Source organism: Aythya fuligula, chromosome 4, assembly GCF_009819795.1.
Source record: "Aythya fuligula isolate bAytFul2 chromosome 4, bAytFul2.pri, whole genome shotgun sequence".
Taxonomy (NCBI): Eukaryota; Metazoa; Chordata; class Aves; order Anseriformes; family Anatidae; genus Aythya; species Aythya fuligula.
Window position 1 is genome coordinate 5,908,374 of NC_045562.1, and position 21,958 is coordinate 5,930,331.

At 41.1% G+C, this 21,958-nt stretch overlaps 1 protein-coding gene across 1 annotated transcript in view; it reads right to left on the bottom strand.

The window, feature by feature from the left end:
• Positions 1–209: 209 nt before the first annotated feature.
• Positions 210–21,958, bottom strand: part of ARHGEF38 (Rho guanine nucleotide exchange factor 38) — a 33,590-nt gene continuing 11,841 nt past the window's right edge. The window contains exons 4-14 of the mRNA XM_032187279.1: positions 18,348–18,495; positions 15,302–15,319; positions 11,346–11,545; positions 10,703–10,836; positions 8,960–9,064; positions 7,647–7,769; positions 4,859–5,179; positions 3,079–3,219; positions 1,695–1,893; positions 1,261–1,517; positions 210–395 (exon numbers count right to left, since the gene is read on the bottom strand). Coding sequence (XP_032043170.1) covers positions 210–395; positions 1,261–1,517; positions 1,695–1,893; positions 3,079–3,219; positions 4,859–5,179; positions 7,647–7,769; positions 8,960–9,064; positions 10,703–10,836; positions 11,346–11,545; positions 15,302–15,319; positions 18,348–18,495 — 1,832 coding nt within the window. The remainder of the gene's footprint in view (positions 396–1,260; positions 1,518–1,694; positions 1,894–3,078; positions 3,220–4,858; positions 5,180–7,646; positions 7,770–8,959; positions 9,065–10,702; positions 10,837–11,345; positions 11,546–15,301; positions 15,320–18,347; positions 18,496–21,958) is intronic.

The window sequence follows — 21,958 nt, forward strand, 5'->3', positions numbered from 1 at the left end:
CAGAATCAGTCTTCCTATTAAATGTTTTCTCCCTCAGGTCTTGACAAGGTGATGGCTTTTGGAGAATGGAGGTTCTCAATATCATGTGTGCACTGTACCAGATGCCATGGCTTCTGTCAGTCAATTGTGAGTTTGCCTTGCTTTCTGCAAACTGTAATAGATTATTATTGTCTACTTCAGAGAAACGCACTGAATGGACCTTTCTGTTCCTAAGCGTATGTCATCTTCCCGAGATAATTAGATGGTACATATCCTTTCTGACCTTTGGCTTCTGCTAGCCACCATTCTTTATTGCCACTCAGGTCAGAAAAACGAAGTATCCTAACCTTCTGGTACTCCTCAAGACTGAGTTCCTGATCATTTCTTGCTTGAAATGCATAAACAGCGTAGAAGGTCTGAAAAAGGAAAGCCACAAAAAAAAGAAAACAAAACTTGAATTCAGAAATGTAGCCACATTTTATCCTGTCATCGTGTGTTAGCATGAATTCTGGATATATAAATGTGTGAGAACGTATCTGAGCCACTACGTAACTGCATGGTCTGTAATTGCTGCACAGAGTACAAAGAACAGGGCCAAAACAAAAAGTAAAACTGAAGGATCTGAGGAATTCTGCATGGGAAGGAACAGAACAAGCTCTGAGGTATCAACAAAAGAGAGCGCTACGTCAGTAAGGTTTTCAGCTCATACCAAGTGTTTGTTGCTGTCACACCAAGCAGCCTTGGACAAGCCCAAGAATTTCCAGCAAGGTTTCCATGTAGAGAATCACCTCTCCTAAAGCTCCCGCACTTAAATGTGGCAGCTGCTAGGACGGATCCCTCAAGCCATCTTCTCAGCTGCCAGAGATCCTATCTGCAGCGATCTGATCTGGAGAGGGTAAAAACGGGGTACTTCTGTGCCTTGCTGATCAGCTTTCCCCAGCTGTCTTGTCAAAGTTAAGTGGGAAAATCCCCAAACTGATTGCAAAGGGAGAACTCTGGGACATTGTACGTGTGGTGAAGTGATGCAAAGGTGTGTCTTCTGTGAGACAGGACTGTGATTCACAGTTTATCTGTGTATCTTTTCCTACCTTGTAGCTATTGAAGAAAGCCAGAGAAGACAGGATATCAAATTCCTACATACTGAGAGATTAGTGCAAGGCTTTTCCAGTGCAAAAGGAAATTATTTAAATTATTTAAATAATTATTTAAATTATAATCAGTATAATTCTGTATTTGAAATAAGAAAAACAAGAAGACAGGCACAACAGGTATTATACTTACTTGCTGATCATCCATATCCGGAAAAGCACCAGTCCCTCTGCCATTAGTTGTCGGATTTTCACAGAAGTGAAGAGATGAGCTGCTGTCACTTTTCTTGTGCCCTGGACTTGTGCTGCTGTCAGAGGAGGGCCGTGAAGAGACAAAGAGGCTGATATTATCAAAATCATCATCCCAGAAGTTGTTCTCTGTTACATCCTTCTGCACTTTGGCTGGATTGTAAGGCCTCAGGAAGGAGGAATACACGTACCCCTTAAGGTCTACATATCAGAATAGAAAGAGAAAAAATAAGCAGCAAAATACAGTTAAATGATTTCAAAACCAACTGTTTTATGCAGCTGTCAGTATGACAGAGGCAAACAGATGGGGCCGAAAATGAAAAGAAATCAATAGCCTAAAGGGAAGCTGTTATTGGGATGTTTGTGCAAAGAACTTACTTCCTGTGTCAACAAGCCATCTGCTCGTACTTCCGAAGGGGTCCTTTTGCTCCACGACAGCCACCAATTCTCCTTCATGCAAATCAATATCGAATTCCTGCGTGGCATTGCACTTGCGCTTAGCTTGATACAGCAGTTCCGTGCTGTACGTAGACAGCAGCTTGGACCTGTCGGCTTCTGTTTGGCGTGGGGATTCGAGCTGAAAAGAAAAAAAAATTATTCACTAGGAATAATGCTGAAGCCATTTCTAGAACAGCACAGATGCATAAAAGGAACTAGTGTACACTGCATGTGGCAGCTGACTACTTTCTTACACACAGATCAAGGAGTTAGTTACACAGCTATAGGTCGCCAAATCTCCTTTGCATATGCAGCCAGGGCCTGCCCAACTGTTGTATTAATAGCTGACCAATAAAGGGCAGATTTCAAAGAAAAAAATACAGGAATATAATGAATTCTCTCTTAGCCAGTACTCCACAAGAGCCTGTGTTCTGCATGTGAACTGTAACAGCTTTAATTGTTTTTACTAACGATGATCTTTGATTTCCTATGTAAAATTACAAAAAGCATAATAAAATTAGCAGAGGTATGCTAGGGTCATATAACAACTTGCACGACAAGGCACTAGGCAAAAACTCCGTAGAAACCGAATGGTACAAAATTATTTTGCTATATAAGGGCAAGGTGCTATTAACTGCTGGAAGCATATTCGGTCGGTTTGGTTAGAGGGCAGAGATGGAAGTGCTGCACATCAATGTGACTCCAACGTACCACAGTCACAAGAGTATGTGTGCCTTACTGATGCTAAAGTGAATCCTCCCACTTCCTTGGCTTCTCCTGTAAATCTGCAGCTGACTTTATATTGTACTGTATATATATATGGCTTTATATTGTACTGTAAACTAGATGCCTGAAAGCTCTGTAAATGTCTGAGAAGGTTGAGAACCACAGGCATGCAGATTTCCTGCTGGACTTTATGTGTCTTCTGCTGTGGGGGTGTATGTGTGGGCATACATGTGTAAACACAAATATAAACAGAACTGCAGCTAAGAATCAGGAAAAGTTCTGCATTCAAAGAATAAGATTCACTGCAAAAGTGTTTAACAAGAGAAATGATCCAATTTTGCATATGCAGCCTTGGACTTACCGTGTGCTTAAAGACCTAAGGATAATCAAAGGTGATTTCAAGCAGATTTTCAAAATAACATGAAGACAGCATCAAAAATCTTGTGAAGCTACTGGTCAATAGAACAGCTCCGTTCCAATAACCCAATTCAGATTCCCAATGAAGGGAGCAAGCCCTCTAAGTGGCATAAATATGGATTTGTCTCTAAAGTGATCAAAAGCGGATGATTCATATACAATTCAGATGTATGATACTCACTGGAGAAGGGACAGGTTTCTTTTTTTCAAAGCTCAGTTTTCTTTCAATAAAGGTTGCGCTGCTGTTTTCTTTTACAAAATTCAGCTTGTGAACCTCCTCCATCAACTGATTCTGCACTTCACAGATGCTTGAGGAAGACAGCTGCAAACACAAAGGTGGGTTAGATCTCATGAACAAAATGGTAAGGAGATTTGAGACAGCAGATTTGGTTTAATGGGCTGAACACTAGGAATCACAAAACCTGACAAGTTACTGCAATTTCCTGCAGATCCTATAGTGTACTAGGCAGAAAGAAAAGAAAGATCTGTGCTTAAAAAAGTTTCAAATGATTACTATTAGAGTTACAGGACATAGAGATTTAAGTTAACCATTAAAAAATATTCTAAACAGCAACAAAAATGTAAATGAACAGCCTTGCATTTACAGTACTGAGCCACCTGCTTTCAGATGCAAATGCTCATCTCAGCAGTTATCACAGAGTGGCCAATGTGCTGTAAGGCTTGGAGTAGCTTACCCCACAGCTGTGCATTTGTGCAACTGTGTGCTGCTACCAGATTAAAGATAGAGGGGTAAACTGAAGCTCTGTGGCACTGGGTAAGTGCTTTTGGTCTATGCCTAACCCCAAATGTATTTGCTGATGTAAACAGAAAAGAAAAAAAGGTAATTTTGTAGGAAAGGCATCATAGAAAGCAACACTTGATGCAATAGTGTGTATTCCAAAGCATGAAATGGCCAAATTATAGGAATCCAATTTTTTTCCTGCAGGAAAAGCCTTCATTTTCCAATTAAACAGTGCAGCTCTATCTTTTGATCCTGACCTCGCTTTCTCAATTTTTCAGCTGCCCCTGACTATAAAGTGCTTTGTTCATCCCTGGGTGGAAAGGGATACTCCAGAAGGGCCTCAGGACAACGTGTTTCACATGTAGAGGCTTATCCAGATACAGTTACTAGGCTGCAGTTCAGGTGAGTGGGTTTGGAGGTGGGGAGGCATTGTCACAGGTGTGTTTATAAGAGGGCTCAAGTCTTCCAGTGAAAAATACAACAAAACAAACGTTGTGTAATTTTCACACAAATTAAGAATAATTTCACAATCTTAAGGTAATGCTCACACTGCACAGAAAGAGTCACGTGGGCTGGAGGAACTAACGCACTTCTGTGTAGCTCAGATAGGCATTCTTGCCTTGCTGTGGCTTTGACTCCATGAGTGAAATGATTGTAACTTTCTAAAAATGTCAGCATAGACGAAGCTATTCCTTTCTGCCTATTCCTACTGTGCAGGAGCTTCTGCAGCATATTTGGATTTAAAAGCAATTTGCTTTCATAGAAATGATTTCATCAGATCTCCTAAGCCACTTCTCTGCAGTCACCAGTGTGAGTCTGCAGATCCAATACTACCAGAAGTGTTCATGAACTTCCTTAGAATTTCTCTTGCCCTGTTTTCTGGGCTGTTCAGGGCAGAGCCCCCTAAAAAAAGCAAGGTGAAATGCTAGAGACCGCCTCCATTTTGCCTTACTGTCATGTTCTCGCCATTACCTTTGCTGCAATAGCTGGAACAGCTGCATTAGGATCATTCTCAGCAAAAAGTCCAGGCTGACAAAACGTAAGCTGCAAACTTAAAACTTTGCTGGGCTTGCAAAAAAAAAAAAAATCCCAACGCCTGACTGCTTAGCAGACCAAGTAAAATTGGTGTAGCATGTAGGTACATGTCCTACATATCTCTACCCAAATCACGCAGAAAGAGGCATATCCGCAGAGCTATGCCTATTTCTAATGTACTTACTGGAACAGGCACCACCACAGAAGAATTTGATTGAAGTGCTGCAGCCATAATATTCCTGAGGAGGGTGATGAAGCAATACAGGCAATTCAACACAATCTTTTTGGCTGCTTGGTTGAATACCTGAAGTTCCTCCACTAGCTGTGCATTTAAAGCCTCATAGTCTTTCTTTGCCAGGTCCAGCTCTTCTCCTGTTGACCTCTGAAGGTAGCTGTTGTAGTCCAACAACTTGTCGTAGCGCTTCTGGATGAGCTTCTGTGGGCCTGCAAACAAGGCTTGTAGTGCTGAGAGAGGAATCAAAACAAGCTTGTCCAGTTGAGCCATCTGGAAAGGTAATAAAACAAAACTACAGATTGTTTCATTCAAACAGTTCTTCAGACCCAGTAACAGGTTAAGCCTGACTGCAGCCTAACAAGCAATCTGTTACTGGCTCTTCACAAAGTGTTGCTGTCAGGGGCAGCTTCACACAGGGTCTAGCATGAGTTAGAAGTTCCTTCATAACATTGCAAAGGAGGGGTAACAGGTTTGCCTCTTAAAGTCTCTGATAATGGAAATGGTCCCTTGGGGCATGCAGCTGGTGATACTGCCCTTTGTGTTACCATGGAGGAAAAAATGAGGCAAGGGTCAGTGTAGGATAACCATGAATACTGAAGTTGGAGAACAGGTGAGTGTGCTTTTTAGTGCCTAGTAGTGTTACACTCCAATAAAACTGAGATTTCCAGCCCATGTAGTCTAGAGACATTGACATCTTGTTAAATGGCAGTCTTTGTTTTGAATGGTATCAAAGGTTTATTTTTTTTATTTTTTTTTATTTATTTTTTTTTTCCTAGAAATAGCCGTAACTCTATTCCTTTTTAAGCAAACACAATCACTTGATTAAGTTGTGCTATGCTTGTTGGTTTTATCTCTAGTAATCAGCAAAACTAGATAACTGGTAAAAAAATCCTTCTTAGATCTTTCCATTAGCCTCTAATTGTCTCAAAGGATTAATATCGCACTAAATAACATTTATTTTTGATAGCCATGTGTTCAAATATAGAACAGGCTTTTCTTGAGTAAACCTCATCATCATGTTAAAACCCTTGGATGTTTTTTGTGAAATAACTTGTCAGGTTGATTGTGAGAATAAAAGAGCAACCATCCCTCTTCCCCTCTGTAGCACCCCACGGTTGAGGGCACATCCATTTTAGCACCAGAAATGCTCTCCCAAGGCCAAGTTGATGTGCACTGGCTAGGTAGTTTCCATTTCATTTCCACTTGAAAAACTAGGCTGTGTATAGTGAAGCAATTTTTGTTGTGTTAAGAAAACAATTTTTCCAAACTGCTGGTCCTGATTTCTGGAAATGCAGAGGCTATTGTGGATTTCTGCCCTAAAGTTTTCCCTAAAACATGAGAGGAATATACTCATTATTGACAAATGCACAAAAGGATAGAAATGTCATACTCTGAGCCCAGTGCTGATTCAGGAAAACATGCAAATAGCTATTCATTTTTCAACATCAGTACAACAGCTTTTTGTTTGTTTGTTAGTTTGTTTTAACTATATAGAAGATAAAATATGTCTGTTTTAAATCCAAGACAGACAAACAAATAGAAAATAAATAGAAATAAACATGGTTTAAAACAATGTCCACAGTTAAATAATATTAAAATGTTGGTTTCTTTTTGTAAAGTACAAAAACCTTCAGGGCAGTTGGGTTATGAGTCAATAGGAGTTACGAAGTTTAGTTTTGAGAAAAGTTTTCTGTTCTACCTCTTGTGGAATTTCTTCTGCTTTTCTTTGATGGTTCTGTAAAGGGAGGGGTGGGGCAGAGAGGGGGAAGGAACATTTTCCGTTCTGGACACACTCATCTTTGCAATGATAGAGGTGTTCCTCTTCTTTACTTCATGCACTCATCCATTTTAAAGATATTGAAAAAAAAATCTAATTATCGCAACTAATTTTTGAGTTTCTTTTTAAATTCTGGAACTTCAAAGGAATGGAAATACACCATCTCACTTCCCTGTCATTATCTGGGAGGATGTGGTCTGTCAAAAATCCTTTTGGTTTTTGGCAGATGCTGTTTTCATTTTTTTGGAAAGGATTGAATAGCTGCATTTTAGTCAGCACAGACCTAGGAAGGCATAAGAAAACCTCCACCTCTGAATTTTTCCAGCCTGAGCTGTTTGAAGAGACATTTTAGTGGATCTTAGTACAGACAGGCATTAGAGTTCCTTTGGACCCTGAAAGCTAGAGAATATGTGAAAAATCTTACAGTTTATTAGGTGATTTGTTTTCTTTTTTAATGTTTATGGTCTATATCCAGATTGTTCAACTTTTCTCTATATGAAGCATGGTAACTTACTTGAAAAAGTAATAAAACTGAGATTTTCACGGCTCTGTGATTCTAGGAGCTAATAATAATTCATGACTATAACAAAGATTGCAAAAGTCACTGTGAAACTCTGAATATTGGTAACAAAACTGGTAAAAGCAGAGATCTGCTGCTCTTGTCTGAAGCTCAGAAGAAAGATGCAAATTTAGCACAAAGACTTTAGCTTCAACACAGGAATTTAGCTTAAGAAGTTTTCTTTAGCTCTTTCAGGGAAACACAATGTACTTGAACTGAATTTTATCTGATTTCCTACAGAAACTCAAACAAACAAACAAACAAACAAACAAACACTCATCTATCTTTCCTAACGTATTCCTGAAGGTGTTTTTTTGCTCTTTTCTGTCTTGTCTGTCTTGCATACATTTGTTCACTCACAGGCAGTTATCTGTGTGACATTGGGTGTTGCACAAACTTACAAGGTCTTCACAGAGATTTGCAGTATTGTTTAGTTTTTTCGAGTGGTTCTTGACTTCATCTTCTTTGTCTTGCAAGACTTCCTGAAGCCCAGTTATGTTCTGTGCAGCCAGGTGTATGGAATCCTAAATGAGAAGATGGTAGGAAGATGAAAAAACATTACAATTTGTTTTAATGTGCTGCATTCACTCATTCACTGCAATATTATTGATGGAATCAGAAATATTTTCCATCTTGCATACCTATTTGCTTTTTTTCTGTGCAGTTTCCCCCCATTGTGGGATTGTTTACTGTAAAAATACGTTTCTGTGTTTTGCCTATTTTCAATGCAAACTATTGAAGAATAAAGTTGTTAATATTCAACTGGAAAAAAACTGTGCTCCAATCTAATGTAAGTCCCACTGGAAGTTAACTACTTCTCGGCAAGACACCAGCTCAAGCACCATGCACCCTGAAAGGCCTATTTTGGAGGACCAAGTAGGACTACAGTGTGTTTCACTTACAGTGAATTTTAATCTTAATGAAGTGTGCATCCGTTTGGATAAGGAACTGTCAACACCATTACAGGCAACAACTTTTGTCGGCTGAGCTCACAGCCCTTCCCCTGTTTGCTGAGCCAAACAAGGTGTGTTTGCGATAAGCTCTGGCCAGCTGGCTATTGATCTTGCCTACCTCTCAAATAAACTCCAGGTCCAGCTTGGGCACACGTACACCTTGTGGCTTCTACAAAGTTGACAAGTTGCCCACGAGAGGGAAAAAGCTGGTAAGTTACCAGCAAACCCACATCTTCTGAGGGGTAGATTAAAGCAAAAACATTTACAGCACTTGAGAACTGTGTCCATCTAATGCTAGCCCTCAACACCACCTAGCAAGAGAATTAAGGAAGGAGTCCTTATGTCCAAAACACATATTTTAGGACATTTTAATTCATGTGGCTGCAACTCATTTCTGCCACTGTTTATGACAACTAGTTGGTGCTCTACTGCAGGGTTTGTATGTGGTATATATGACAGCTTTGCACAGTGATTGAAAGTAGTAACTGTGCTACCAGACAGCACTTTCTTTACTGCACTGTATCCATGGGTCTCCACAGAGCCTGGTTCCTGATTATGTGAGGAAAAAAAAGCAGAAGAATGGGCTTCATAACTTCTTTGCCCAGTAATGCAGCAGAATCAGAGCTGATTTATTTAATAGTGTAATGTAGAAAAGCCTGCTTATAAATAATTTGGTGTTGCCTAACCAGGGGCAGAAATGTCTGCTAAACTGGTTATGGACGTGGTTTGTGGCCACGGATTTCATAAAGGCATGTACCCACCTGTAGATGTTGCGAGGAGGATGAAATGTTCTTCACACACAATTTCACAGTCTTCTCTAAGCTTCGAAACAGCTTTTCTTCCCTATTAAAGGTTTGATCTTTCACCTAAAATAGATGTTTCCACTGTTATTTTGGAGTCTGGCTAATTAAAGAAGTGCCTAGGGCTCCGCTGGAAAAATCCCAAACCTTCCCTGAACTCCTCCCTTTGAAAGCAGAACAGATTGGTCCCTAATTCTCCCAAACTCCAATTTTAATCCAAGAAGAGTCAAAGACACTGGGCAATATGACAGATTTTAATTTTTGCCAAACCGAATGGAAGCAAACAGTTGCACATCTACATGCATCAGTAAAACTCTCAATTCTTTGTATATTGTTGCTCCATTTGGGGGAAGAGTGGCGATAATATAATATAGTTTTATGTCATAGCATTATTTCCCTGCATGCTCATTCGGGTGGGTAATGGAGAGATTTCTCCCAGGCAGGCTGTAGGTGGAGCTGTTAGCTCTAGAGCCACGCCAGCTCTTCAGCTTGTAACCTCTGCAGCTGGAAACGAGCTTCTCTACTTTTCTTGTGCAGCCTGAAAATACATTTATTTCTGCCTACCTTTTAGTTAAGGAAATTGAGAAATCTCCGGTCTGTTTTTCAGGAGGGTTGCTGTACGGGTCACAGCATTTTTCAGAGATGTGAATTGAAGACTTTCTTTACTTAAGCAGAAGAGAGGGCTGAATCTTTAACACGTATCTCCTTATTCTAAATTCTCCAATATTTTAAGGTTAATTAAAAAAAAAAAAAAAAAGGCATCTAAAAAAATCACACCTTCTCTTAATCAAGTTTAATTCCATAGTTTTCTTTGATTATATAGCCTTGTCAGTGTTCTACTCTGCCATGGGATTTGGTGGGAAAACCAGTGAAAATACAAAAATTTCCATTGTGCAAATAAAAAAAGCAGAAAAAATAAATGTGGGTAATTTGCGTCAGAGAAAGGGGGAAACCACTGATAAAAAACAAAACAGGAAAAAAACGGCACAAATCTTGTAAAGTCACATCTAGAAAGGCAAGTGACCTTGCCACGATCAGCTATCTCCTGTAGGGAGGTGCACCAGATACCATTTTCAAGGTCAGTTATAATTGATTTTCTTTGAGATTCAGACTGGAGCTCTTCTGAATGTGTTTATCCTGGTAGGTTTTGAAGCACAACCTTGAAATTATGAAAGAGCATTTTGGTTTTGGCCACCCAACCCCCATTGGATTTATCCCAAGGTTCTTTGCCTCTGGTAATTTTGATGGTTACAGATCCTTATGCATGTGGAGGCAAAAGCCGTGGCCTTTACTAATCAGGAGTATTGCTCATCTTCCTTGCAGGGCTCAGGACCTGAATGTTAGGTGCAGAGTAAAACGGCCAGAACTTGTTCACAAAACCAACAATAAGGATTGCCAGTTTATCCACAAAGAGCTGATCAGAGGCTGATTTTCACAAAACTACCGGTCGCTTCCTCTCTGCTAAAGATCAGAAGTTTGAGAAACTTAGATAAAAGAGGAAAAGGTAGAGAATACATTATGCTATTTTCTGTTTCAATCACAAAGAGCTTTCCTGTCTTACGTGACACTCAGAAAAGGACTTTATAAATGATGCAGGAAAAAAGCAACACCACAAACTGTATTTCCAAAATGTCTTTAAAAATGCCCAGTGCAAAAGCAGAACTGAAGCTGTCAATGCAAATCTGCAGTTGGATGAGTAAGTACCTGAGGTTCTCCCCCCGTCAGTATTTTCAGATGGCTGGTGACCCTCTTGGATTTCTTGCTAATGGAGTGAATATTCAGTCGGGAAAACTTTTCCTTAAGGGTTTCATCATCATCATTCCTCTTATACTTCAGCACTGCAGAGAGAGAATTTCATGACACTAATAGTCTGTATTCACAGGGCTTTTCACAGGGATAGGGATACAAATATGAAACCATTTGAGACCAGACACTTTGATGTCACTTGCTGTAATCTTGTGTGAAAATGATGAAAACCCTGTTATCAATGCTAGCCTTGAGAAGAGTGAAGTTAAGGCTTCAGCATGGCAAGTCTATAAGAAATAGTGCTATCACAGCGTCTTAATTATTATCAGTGCTTGCAACTGCATAACTGACGATGAACATGGATATGACATGAATTCTTTCATCATTTTCATGTTTCTGGAGTCTGCATCCTTTGTCAGATAGCATAGCTGCTGAGGACAAGTGACATTAAGGCATCTGTTACTTTCTTGAAGCCCAGTGTACTATACAAGTTAATACAAGCTTCCAAAACTGTTGTGGCAATGTAACTGGAGCTGAAACCTCTCTTGTAACTGCCAGCCCAAACCTACAGACAGAAGAATTTACTGTGCCTTTTTCTTACCTAAATCTTTCCTCCTTTTAAGTTCATTGATGTTCACATTAATGCTTTTCATAGCAAAAAGGGCCTCTTGTAGAGCCTTGTGGTCAGGGTGAGAAGCAGGAGTTGAATTCAAGAGTTCACAGAGTAACAAGGGATACTTCATCACCCGTTGTACTGGTTTGATCATCAGGGATCCCATATCCATTAGATTTGGCTTCCCTCTATAATTTATACCAAGAAAAAGTCACATAAGGAGAAACTCCTTGAAGACAAAAAAAAAAATCTTATTATTTCTGTCTAGTCATTGAAGCTGCTGCCTTTTATATCCTTCAGTTGAGCTTTCAACTACAGAAAATATCAAAACCAGAGCAATGCTTTGCACTGAGTCACAGAAGTGCAATCACCACTTAAGTCAAAAAATAAGATACATCTGTCAGGGAACATGGGCCGTTGTAAACGAAACCATCCTCTCGCCCCCTCAGTGAGAAATACACACCAGGTCTGAGTTTTCTGTATTTTCAGCAACTTGCCAGACTATTGCTTAGACATTACCTCTGAAACTGGCCCACTCAGTCTGAGGGGCGTGTATGGTACAAGTTGCACACCACAACACCCAAGAAGGGAGACGTAGGTGGAAGAGCAAATAACAGGAAGTTTGAGAAATGCATGTGACTGAAGCCATTACATCCTGCTCTGGGCCTTCGGCCTTAAAATTGCAACATCTCCATGTTGTGAGTAAAAGGGATGCCCTTTCACTGCTGCATCCCTTCTCACAACACCTCTCAACCTGCCAGTGCAAGCTCTGCCATCCTTTACCTGCTATTTTTCTGAGCTGGCTTCCAGTAGGTGACATCGCATGATGCCTGAGCCTCCACGGGGCTGGCACAGGGCACTACCAGTGCTGCCATGAAATGCCCCTGCCTCACAGACCCCCACCTTGAAACCATGAGTGAGCAGTAGGTGACAGAGTGAAGGACAGTAAAGCAGAGCAGGCTTTCCATCTGCATGCCCCAAAAAGGCTGTCTTGGAAGGAAAAAAGTTGTCTGACAGTAACTGTGCAAGAGGTAATGCCAGGGGAAGAAGGATTTCCGAATATGGGAAGAGGGAATATTACAGCATAGAAGTATAAAAAACAGGGAACATCCACTTGGTTTTGCAGGCTGACGTCTATTGTTTTGTTCAGCAGAAAGAGTAAAAGAGAAAAAAAAGCTTTCTTTCCCACTTTTATATGTATAAAAAGTAAAACAGCCAGTCCTTACTGCTGACTAATTAACGAACAATTTGAATGCCTTTGAGAAGAGACATCTGCATATTTAAACCATCTCTCTTGCACAGGCATTATCTGTGAAAAGTTCTGCATGAAAAAAATTAACAGTAGATGCCTTTTAGAGCTTCTTGATGTCCCCAAACCTTCTCATCATTTCAATCCCCCTCATTTCCCCTCTATCCTACATTAAATATATAGAGCTATTTTGCCTTCTTTCAGCTTCTGGCAGCAATAAGGAGAAAAAAAATCTTAAATTGTTATTGTTTTCTCTGAAAAGCCCCATGAATGCAATTCTATAAAAGCTGCCTCATGAATGGAAAAATCTTCAAGTGTCTTCTTTTTATACAGTTGCACTTTGGACAGCTGCCCAAGTGATAAACAGCCCTCTGTTTGCGTATCTGCATGACACAGTCTAGCAATATGGTTTGAGAGATAGTAGGTTTGTTATAAGATAATGACTCCCTGGGGCACGAACTGCCACAAAGTTCGACTCGTCTAATTCTCCCCAGCAAGATTATCTGATGATCACCTCTCTCCCTGGATGAGCCCCGTTTCCAGTGTCCCTGTTAGTATGCACCCAGCAGCCAGGCAGGACATGGCCTTGCCACACGGCTGAAACAGGCTTGTGACATCCATTGTGCAGAAAATTAAGTTGATAATTCATTTGCAATGCTGCTTCAGCCTCTCCCCCGTCTTATCGTGAATTTAGCAAGAACTCTGGGTTGTAAGTAGCTGCTCTAATCTCATCGCAAATTATCACCATAGCTCTGCAGTAAATGCAGCTGGCTTCACTGCGGCGAGCTTCGCAGCGTGCCCTGCCTCCCTCCTCACAACAAAGCAAGCACAAACACAGAAAGACTGCCACCGCTTTAAAAAATACATGGTGGCGAGCTACGCAAAGAGAGGTGATTCAGGATTTCGTTTCACGTGCTCTCAGTGTCTCGCAGGTAGGTCCAGTGGTGAACGTGATAACCAGTATGGTCACAGGGCTGAGGACAGTGTCGTGTTTGGCTTGGCAGTTCTGAATTTGTGTGCGTGCATCACGGGCCGCAGCGTGTCTTAAAGACTTGGGCTTTATGATTTACTGTGTGGGAGCTTAGCACAAAACGTGCAGGGCAAATAATGCTCTCTGCTGTAGGGCTTTCATGCAAACCCAGGGAATTCACTGAGGCTGCACAGTTGTTAATCCAAGCAGAATTCAGCCCATCTAGTTGATAGCAAAGGGCAGCATTGTCTGTTATGTATGTAATTGTTTTCTTGACCATGCTTGAATGAAAAGCAATCTGGGAGATGGTTTGGGGTGAGTTACACCGTGCTTTCCAGTTCACCATTAAGCAGATTTTCAGGTGCAGTCCTGCCCCAGGGCTGCTGTGACTCCACAACTTCTACGCTGAATCGCAGGAAGTGGCATTTCTGAGTGCCCTGCCCTTCAGAGGCAAACAGAAATGCCACCACGCCATGCGAGGTAGCCAGCATTGCTCCTCGTGAGGCTTTACAAGAGCCAGTTTCAGCTCAGCCAGTGGGTTGTAAGCTATGGTCCACTAGAAACTGTTCAAAGTAGAAAACTGGACGTTACTTTCTGATAAAGTTATTAGAGCAACCAGTCTTGTGTTATTTCGATATGCGTTGCTCTCTCACGTGAGCTTATTGTTACTCTCTGGGTATGTTGTGTTCCTCTTAAGAACCCCGCTCCTTTTGAGAAAGGATTACAGAACATCCTTCATCAAAACCAAATGGAGCAAAACTATTTCAAATCATAGAATAAATCTTGAAAACTCCAGTTTAGGATTTCAATACGCAAATCCTTCAAAGTCTATTTTACACTGACTTTACTTGTGATGTCTGACTGTCAAATTCTCTGATGTTACAGGTGTTCCTCTCCTACCTGTATAAAGCATGCCCACTCCTCTTTTCTCCCTTAACATTTTGGTCTAGGTTGCAATAATTTTCTTTAGTTTGGCTAACCCCTCCTCTGACCTCTCCCTGCAGGTAACTTCAGGAGTTGTTGCATTTCAATGATCCTGGCCTGCTGGATGTCCAAAACTGCAGAAGTGATAAATTCTACCTTAAGCTTTTCAAAGATGTCACATTAAGCATAGAAGTCCCTTAACCACGAGGTTTCAGAGGCTGGGTGAGTGTTCTGGCAAAGTGTTGCCATCGGCTTGTTCTTTTTTGATGACCCTCCAGCCACTGCCAGAGGGAAGCTCTGGAGAAAGACAGATTTCTTACATATTTAGGGCTACCAAAGGTGCCGTCACCTTAGGAATAGCTTTACCTGTGAGCCTAGTGTGTGTTGAGCAGGTCCACAGGGGCCTAATGCAGAATGATTTAAGGGTGTCTGGATTTTCATGTTTGACATTAAGTTGTTGACAAGCACTCTTGAGGACCTCGGAGCTCTCTAAGACATTTATTAGACAACAAGGTGGTAATAAAGAGCTCTGAATGAGTTGGCAACCAAATTAAGTAGCTTCATCAACCACAAGTTTTGAAAAATAGTACAAAGCTGGTGCAGTAGTAATTAGAAAACCAGACAGGCTTAGAGAAATTAAAACTGAGAGTCTTTATCACACATGTCCTGTAGAAATCTATACATTATACGGAAACAGGTTTGTTTTCTTAAAATTTCTACATGTACAGTTTTAAGCATAAGATAAATAAAAGGTATTTTCAAGATTATTTTACATAAAAAAAAAAAAGATACAGTACTTACTCTTCCTCGTACATCTTTCTGCAAAAGAAAAGAAACCAAAACATATTAGCTTCCTCTTAAAAGGATTTATACAGATCACGGGCCAGATTCTCAGATACACTCAGTGACACAGAGCAGCTGTAACTGGCCAGTTAACTTAGGTTTATGGCTGCTGTGTGTCAGCAGAACTGCACAAAACAGCCAGAGGGTACCAATGAATCTGGCCCTATATCTTTTTGAAAGGACAGCCCCAAATGAAAAAGGATTGTCAGAAACCTGACTTTAGCTGTAAAGCCTAGTCATCTTCTAAAACTGTTGGAGAAGGAAGTTTGGGTCACTGTGCTAGTAACAGTAACTATCATCAAGTCCTTAAGACAAAAAGCAAAATTAGGCATGTTATTCTTACACTTTAAATACATCCCTGTCTACTTTCTTTAAGTAAAAACATATTTCTAAATGCAAAAGAATACATTTCAGCCTTTTAGGATAGAGAATCAATGACATTATTCTATTTTTTGGGAGGCTACATATCAATCGAAACCTCTTGAGAGTAGAAAAATGTCAATATATATACTGAAAGCAGCAGGGATATATGACTGTAATTTGGAAATATGCGAATATGCACATAGAATACTTTCCTTCTGGTACGACTGAACTTCAAAAAGTTCACCCCAATGCAAGGGAACCAAAATGTCGCTTCATCTCTGCGTTAAGCTTTTCTGCTATTGAGCACTGCCATCACATCATCAGCCACTGCTTTCTGCCTGCCTGCACTCCTATCTCCTCGCCCACCGGTGGCTAACCGAGCATCTGGAAGCTGCCGCTTTCATCGCTTCTGCACCATCAGCTCTTTGAGTGCTCGTGACGTCCCTCTGCCCCTGTAATAGTTGACCAAACTACTTCAGACTGAAAGCAGAGCAGGTAGTTGCCAGCATCCTTTCATTTTTACCAGCTGCATGCATTTCTTTGGCTAAGCTAGCAAACAACATCCCCGTTTTGCATAATCGCTGCTTAAACACGGAATTCTACAGAATTTGGATTTGCACATGTCTCCAAGGCAGACACCTACATTTTGGGATGGAATTTCTCCTCTGCAGTCAACAGGAGGAGTAGGAATCTAAGCATGGCTAATTTAATCTGATTTGTCTGTACAGATGTGCACAGAGCCACTTTCAAATTACTCCTGATATAGAAGTCGTTTTTTGCATGGCAGATATTACTCAGCTGAGGCACAGAAGCCTCTAGTTTAACTTTTTAAATGTTTTAAAATGTAACAACATTCTCCCAAGGAAAAAAAATATTTAAGAAGTAAACATTTTTCAAAAATAGCAGTCACCGCCCCCCATGTATCTTATGTCTCACACCAGAAAACAGTCTGCAACTTATTTGGTAAAAATGCTGCGTAGTTTTCTTCCTAGGACAAGTGCTCTCTAATAAGAAGTAAGAAGGTTTAGGTGACCACAGCTCCACGTCCGAGCGTGTGCTTTCAGGTCTTCGTGTTTGAATTGGCAGCAGTCCCTAGCCACTGGGAGAAAAGCACAACGTAGTATACTTGCAGTTGTGTTTTTTTCATTGGTTCCTGTTTAAAGGCTACTCAGGAAAGAACAAGACAAAACAAGGCTTCATTGTGAGGAAGGTGGTGTCACTTCCTGCTACCAAAGGCTACAGTGGTTCAGCATAAAATATCCTTTCTCTTCACAAATCCCAGCTGTGATGATGGAACAGGAGCTTCTCTTACTGCCTCTGGAATTCAAGTGGCAACTTCCACCCCAGCATCTACATGGACACTATCTTTTATCTTTATTTCCTTCCATATCCTCTTGCCTCAGCAGTAGGGATGAGTGAATGACAGTAACAACTTCTCTTGATTAGCCGGAAAAGAATATTGTAGGAGTCAGCAACTAAAACACCCCCTTAGGGGATGTTACCTGGTGATCCGTTAGCCTGAAAGCCTGAGTTTATATGAAAATCTATTTCTTTCAGCTTCCAGGGTGGTTAAAGCCTCAGTACCCTGCACATACACTTTGCTATCTATTTAATAACAGGCCATGTTGCACAAAGTAAGCCTTATTTTCAGTATAAACTGTCTTCAAAGGAAACATTTCTCTTTTAATTTTGATAATGGTTTCTTCTGCCACTATTCCCAGATTTCACTCCAGCACACTTCCCATCTCCTAAGTCTTAAGGCATCTCTGCCAACTGATCATTAGCTGGGGTATAGCTGAAATATCTGTTGCTGATGTACACGCCATTAATTATTTGTGATAGCTTTACATCTCTCCTGGAAGCATGCAGCACGGGCCTTTTCTGGAGCTGGAGAGAGACCTGAGAGACCTATGATCTGAAGGACCATGGTATGCTCCCTCGTGACAGCTCTCTGCAAGATTTTTGAGAAAATGAGGGAGCAAGGGAGCTTGCGGGTGGGAAAAGCAGCGCTCCCCATGCAGAAAGTGAGCTGCTTCTCGTGACAGGGTGCAGGAGGAAGCCACACGGAAGGAAAGAGAGAGGTATTTATTGTGTTTCACCCCAAGGTCTCAAAACATTTCCCTGAGGGGCTGGTGCTGCACGAAGCAAATTCCACTGGTGGGATGACCTGACAACTTGCTTCAGCACTGACCACTATCAAATTTCCCCATCACGAGGCTCCAGATCCCTGGGGCCTTACAGCAGGGGCCCAGAAACACCTGAGTGTGTGAACAGCTCTAGCGCACGCTGCTTTAACTCGAGCAATAGAAGTGCTGAAAATGGGGGCAGTATGTTTCCTAGGAGCAGGGCAAGGTGTTCCCAGCAGCCCATTATATGATGCAGCATTTCTTCTGCCAGTATGGGGCACTGAAGCTAAGGGAAGAGAAACCTTTCTTGTGCTATTTTTGGCCATCCTAGAGAGAAAGAAATCTAATCATGGCCCCTGGCTTGTCATCTTTTCATGAAAGCAGCATAAGCCAGAGCTCCCAGCAAGCCTCATAAAACTCTGGATTTACAGGGGACCTTTCATCTACATCCATTTAAAATGTTCCCTGCCAGGCAACTGACTATGGACGGAAATCATCATTTGAAAAGATCTTACTTTAAGGACTGTACACAGTGTCTTAAATGCTGCTTTAGTTCTTCATCCTTTTCATAGGATTCCAGCATGGTGTGTGCATCATCGTGGCGATAGCAGTAGATTTTATATGTGTCTTCTAGTGGGCCTTTAATCTGCAAGAACACTTCCCCTGTTAAAGAGAAAAACAAAGCGTGTCAAGCCAGACAACGGCATCTCAGAAGGAGTTTTATTATTCCACCACATTAGCCGTGAGCTAAAAAGGCTGGCTTCCACTTTACTTCCCTTAGAAACGATCTTGCGTGTTTATGTGCATTATTTATTACATGTATTTCTCAGCTGCTCATCTTTGTCAGAGCCGGGCACCATTATATCAGTGTTAATGCACAAAAATTCCCCCTGGAAAAGGGATGAAACCTCTACACCTGCACCCTTTCATACACAACCCCCTGATTCACTGCCCCACCTCAACACCCCTTCAGTGAAAACCAAACAGGAGAGCTTCGCTGTTCAGGGGAGAGCACTGTGGTGGTGTGGGCCAGCAGGAGGAGTGCATGTAACCATGTTAATTTTCCCTTTGACTTTTTTTTTTCAACTGAATATGAACTTAAATGGGTTATAACGGGAATAATGACTCCATCTCCCATTAGCCATTTCACGTTTATCTGTTTTGCAGCATCCTGAAATGGCAGTTGTTATGGCCTAGAGTAGAGATTTTTCTTTACATGACACAGGAACAACCTCCACCCCTCCCCTAATGAAATAAAACCACTGTGGATTGCAGCCATTTCTATATAGCCCTTAGGTTTATATACAACTGAAAGGGGAAAACATTTACATTTCCAGTCCTCTACGACACCATTTTGCCCCCCAAACAGTTGGGAATTTTAGAGGCACTGAAGTAGTCCTGCACTCATTTCCCATTTAATTCTGGTGCGTAATTCTCTCAGTCTAAAGCCCCCCCTGCCCGTTTCCGTGTACCTAAGAAATATTATCCGAATGGAGAAGGCACACTTCATCTTTTCTGCTGAGATATTCATTTGGCTCCTACACTTCTGTAGCAGCACCCTGATCAGCATCCTTGGCAATACACATTATAAACAACAGTGATGGTGAACACTACTGTCTGGGGCATTTATGGAGAAATAGCATCTACATGGCAACCAGTCCGATGTTTTATAAACATTCCTGTTGAGTTATAGCGATGATTATTAAAGTTAAAAGCCGAACACCGTGTTAATTGGGAGCTCTCCGTTCATTCACAGCGAGCACAAAGCTGTCAGGCATCCTGCATGTTTCATCCTGACCGGAGTGGGCTGTTTCATAATACATTGCATTGAACTGCTCTGTCGTAAAGTGAAAAATGATTCAGTTACCACAGTAACACAGCTCTGGGTTTTTTCCCCTAGCAGTGAAGGTTAACTGGGCTGTCTAATGCATGTTGGTTTCAAGGTGCGAACAAGGGAACAACAATGACTGAGTTAAGACCACAGAAGTTCATTTTAGTTACTGTAAGGCCACCGTCAGAAAAGCAGCAGCATCCTCTACTTGGATCTTCTTCAGGTGCTGTCATCCCTATTTTCTCTGTCTCGTGTTAAATGCTGATGCTGATGGCTGGCAAGACACGTTGCCTCCTGACATTCCCGTGAACTCTCTATAGCGGCCTTTACTAGCCGGCAGTGTGAGGGGAAACCTTAACAAGCTCTCTCCTGATTCTGCACCCTCGGTGCCTGCTTTACAGAGATGCTGAGCTCTCACACTTTTCACTAACTTTAAGCAGAGCCCCAAGTGCTTAGCACAGCCTGTAGTAATGCTAAGCTCTCAAGAGAGGCCATGTTTTCTGTAGCAAAAATGCAAACTAGAGACTTACAGTTCCCTTCAGCATATATTAGAGCCTGGAAATGATCATTCTGTCTTCCAAAACAGACATGACCAAGATCTGTTCATTGACGTACTGCGCCATAACGACAGGTATTTTCGTTGATGCTAAATGATGAGAAAAAATATGATGTGCTGATTTCATGGATGGGATCTTTTAAAAGCAGCTAAGGTTCCTAAGCTTAAAGCTCTTCTTGGTGTTGAGTTGTATGGATTGAATTAGTTGATCTTTGAGCGTATCACTGTGGAAGCTTGATTTAGGGGCCAGAAATACATATTTGGGCACAGGTTTGAAAATACTGAGTTTTTTGTGCATTCTGACAGATCCAAATCTGTCATCAAAAGACATAAATATAAGCAACTGCATTGTTTAGTTTCAAACCAGTGAAACAGCAGTTCTCTTCAACCTCACTGTGACTGGGTTGCCTTCCAAAGGAGGATGTTTTGATGGAGGATCTTTAAATACCATAAACACGATAGAACATAATGGGTGTGCTAAAGAGATTCTCATCCTGTTTTTTCCACAGACTGGCTTTAACAACTTTTACACTGATTATGAGGATCCTCAAGACACAATTATCATCTGTTCTGCTTCTAAAGGATGGCAAACTTACTGACTTATTGCTTATAGTGATGCAATTATCCTCCCTGCTTTTCTCTCAGCCTTTGGAAGAAGTGCTTTCACCTTACATTCCATCTTTTTCCCTGCCATAATTAAGTCAATCCTCTGATCCAAAATCCCATATATTTTCACGTTTCTTTGTCTGATTCTGGAGAAGTACACCCTAAGAGATAGATGAAATTGTTTGTCTTTACTTCTGGATATGGCAGAGAACTAAAAGGATGATTCTCCTTGCTGTGAGAAAGCCACTTCCTGCTAGAATAGAACATTGCTTATTAAGGCTATGACTCATCATGATGCACTTTTATTGAAATCCTGCCAAACAACACAGTCTCATCAAACTACGTTAAGCTGTTGCCTTGGCAAACCAGATTGAGACATACTAGGATTAATACTTTTCCCAAGCCTCGTATGCTTTAATACCACGTTTCCCAGTCAAATGTCAACCAATAAGTTTTTACCCCATTAGTTGTGAGAAGACGGGTTCTTTCTGTAACACGTTACCTGTGGTGTGTGGTCAGTTTAGGGAAAAGAGAACCTCTGAATCATAGCTGAAAGTTTTTTAAGCTAAACTGGCTGACTTTGCACTGAAACTAATTAAGATCTCTCACCTGATCCCGTAAGCTGGATCACCTACTGCCTCTGCACTGAATAAGCAGTTACAGAAGAGCTGATGAATGGAAACTTCTTATTTTTTTCCAGCTGTGCCAGAAGGTCAAGCGAATAGATCACAGCCATAACAGTCGTGACCTGAGCTGCAGGACACATGATTGCTGTGATATATCCAAGGACAATCCATTTGCTAAAAATACCTGTGATCCCTACAAGCATGCCTACACAGATTCCCACAAGCTCTGTATCAATTACAGCTTTCTTTCTTTCACTGACCATGTCCCTGTTAATTGCACTTAATCACCTCTTATGTGAATTATATTGCCAGTAAATATACTTACAATGTGTGGGGTTTTTTATGTTTTTATTATTCCAATCAATTTTAATGCTTTTCTCAAGTGGTACCAGTATGAGCATGCAATATAAGAGTCGGTCTGAGCATGAGCAGTTAGGTAGGTAACACTAAGCTAGATGAAAATTAGGTTATCAATATATAGCATAACTCAGTGTTGTGGTATTTACT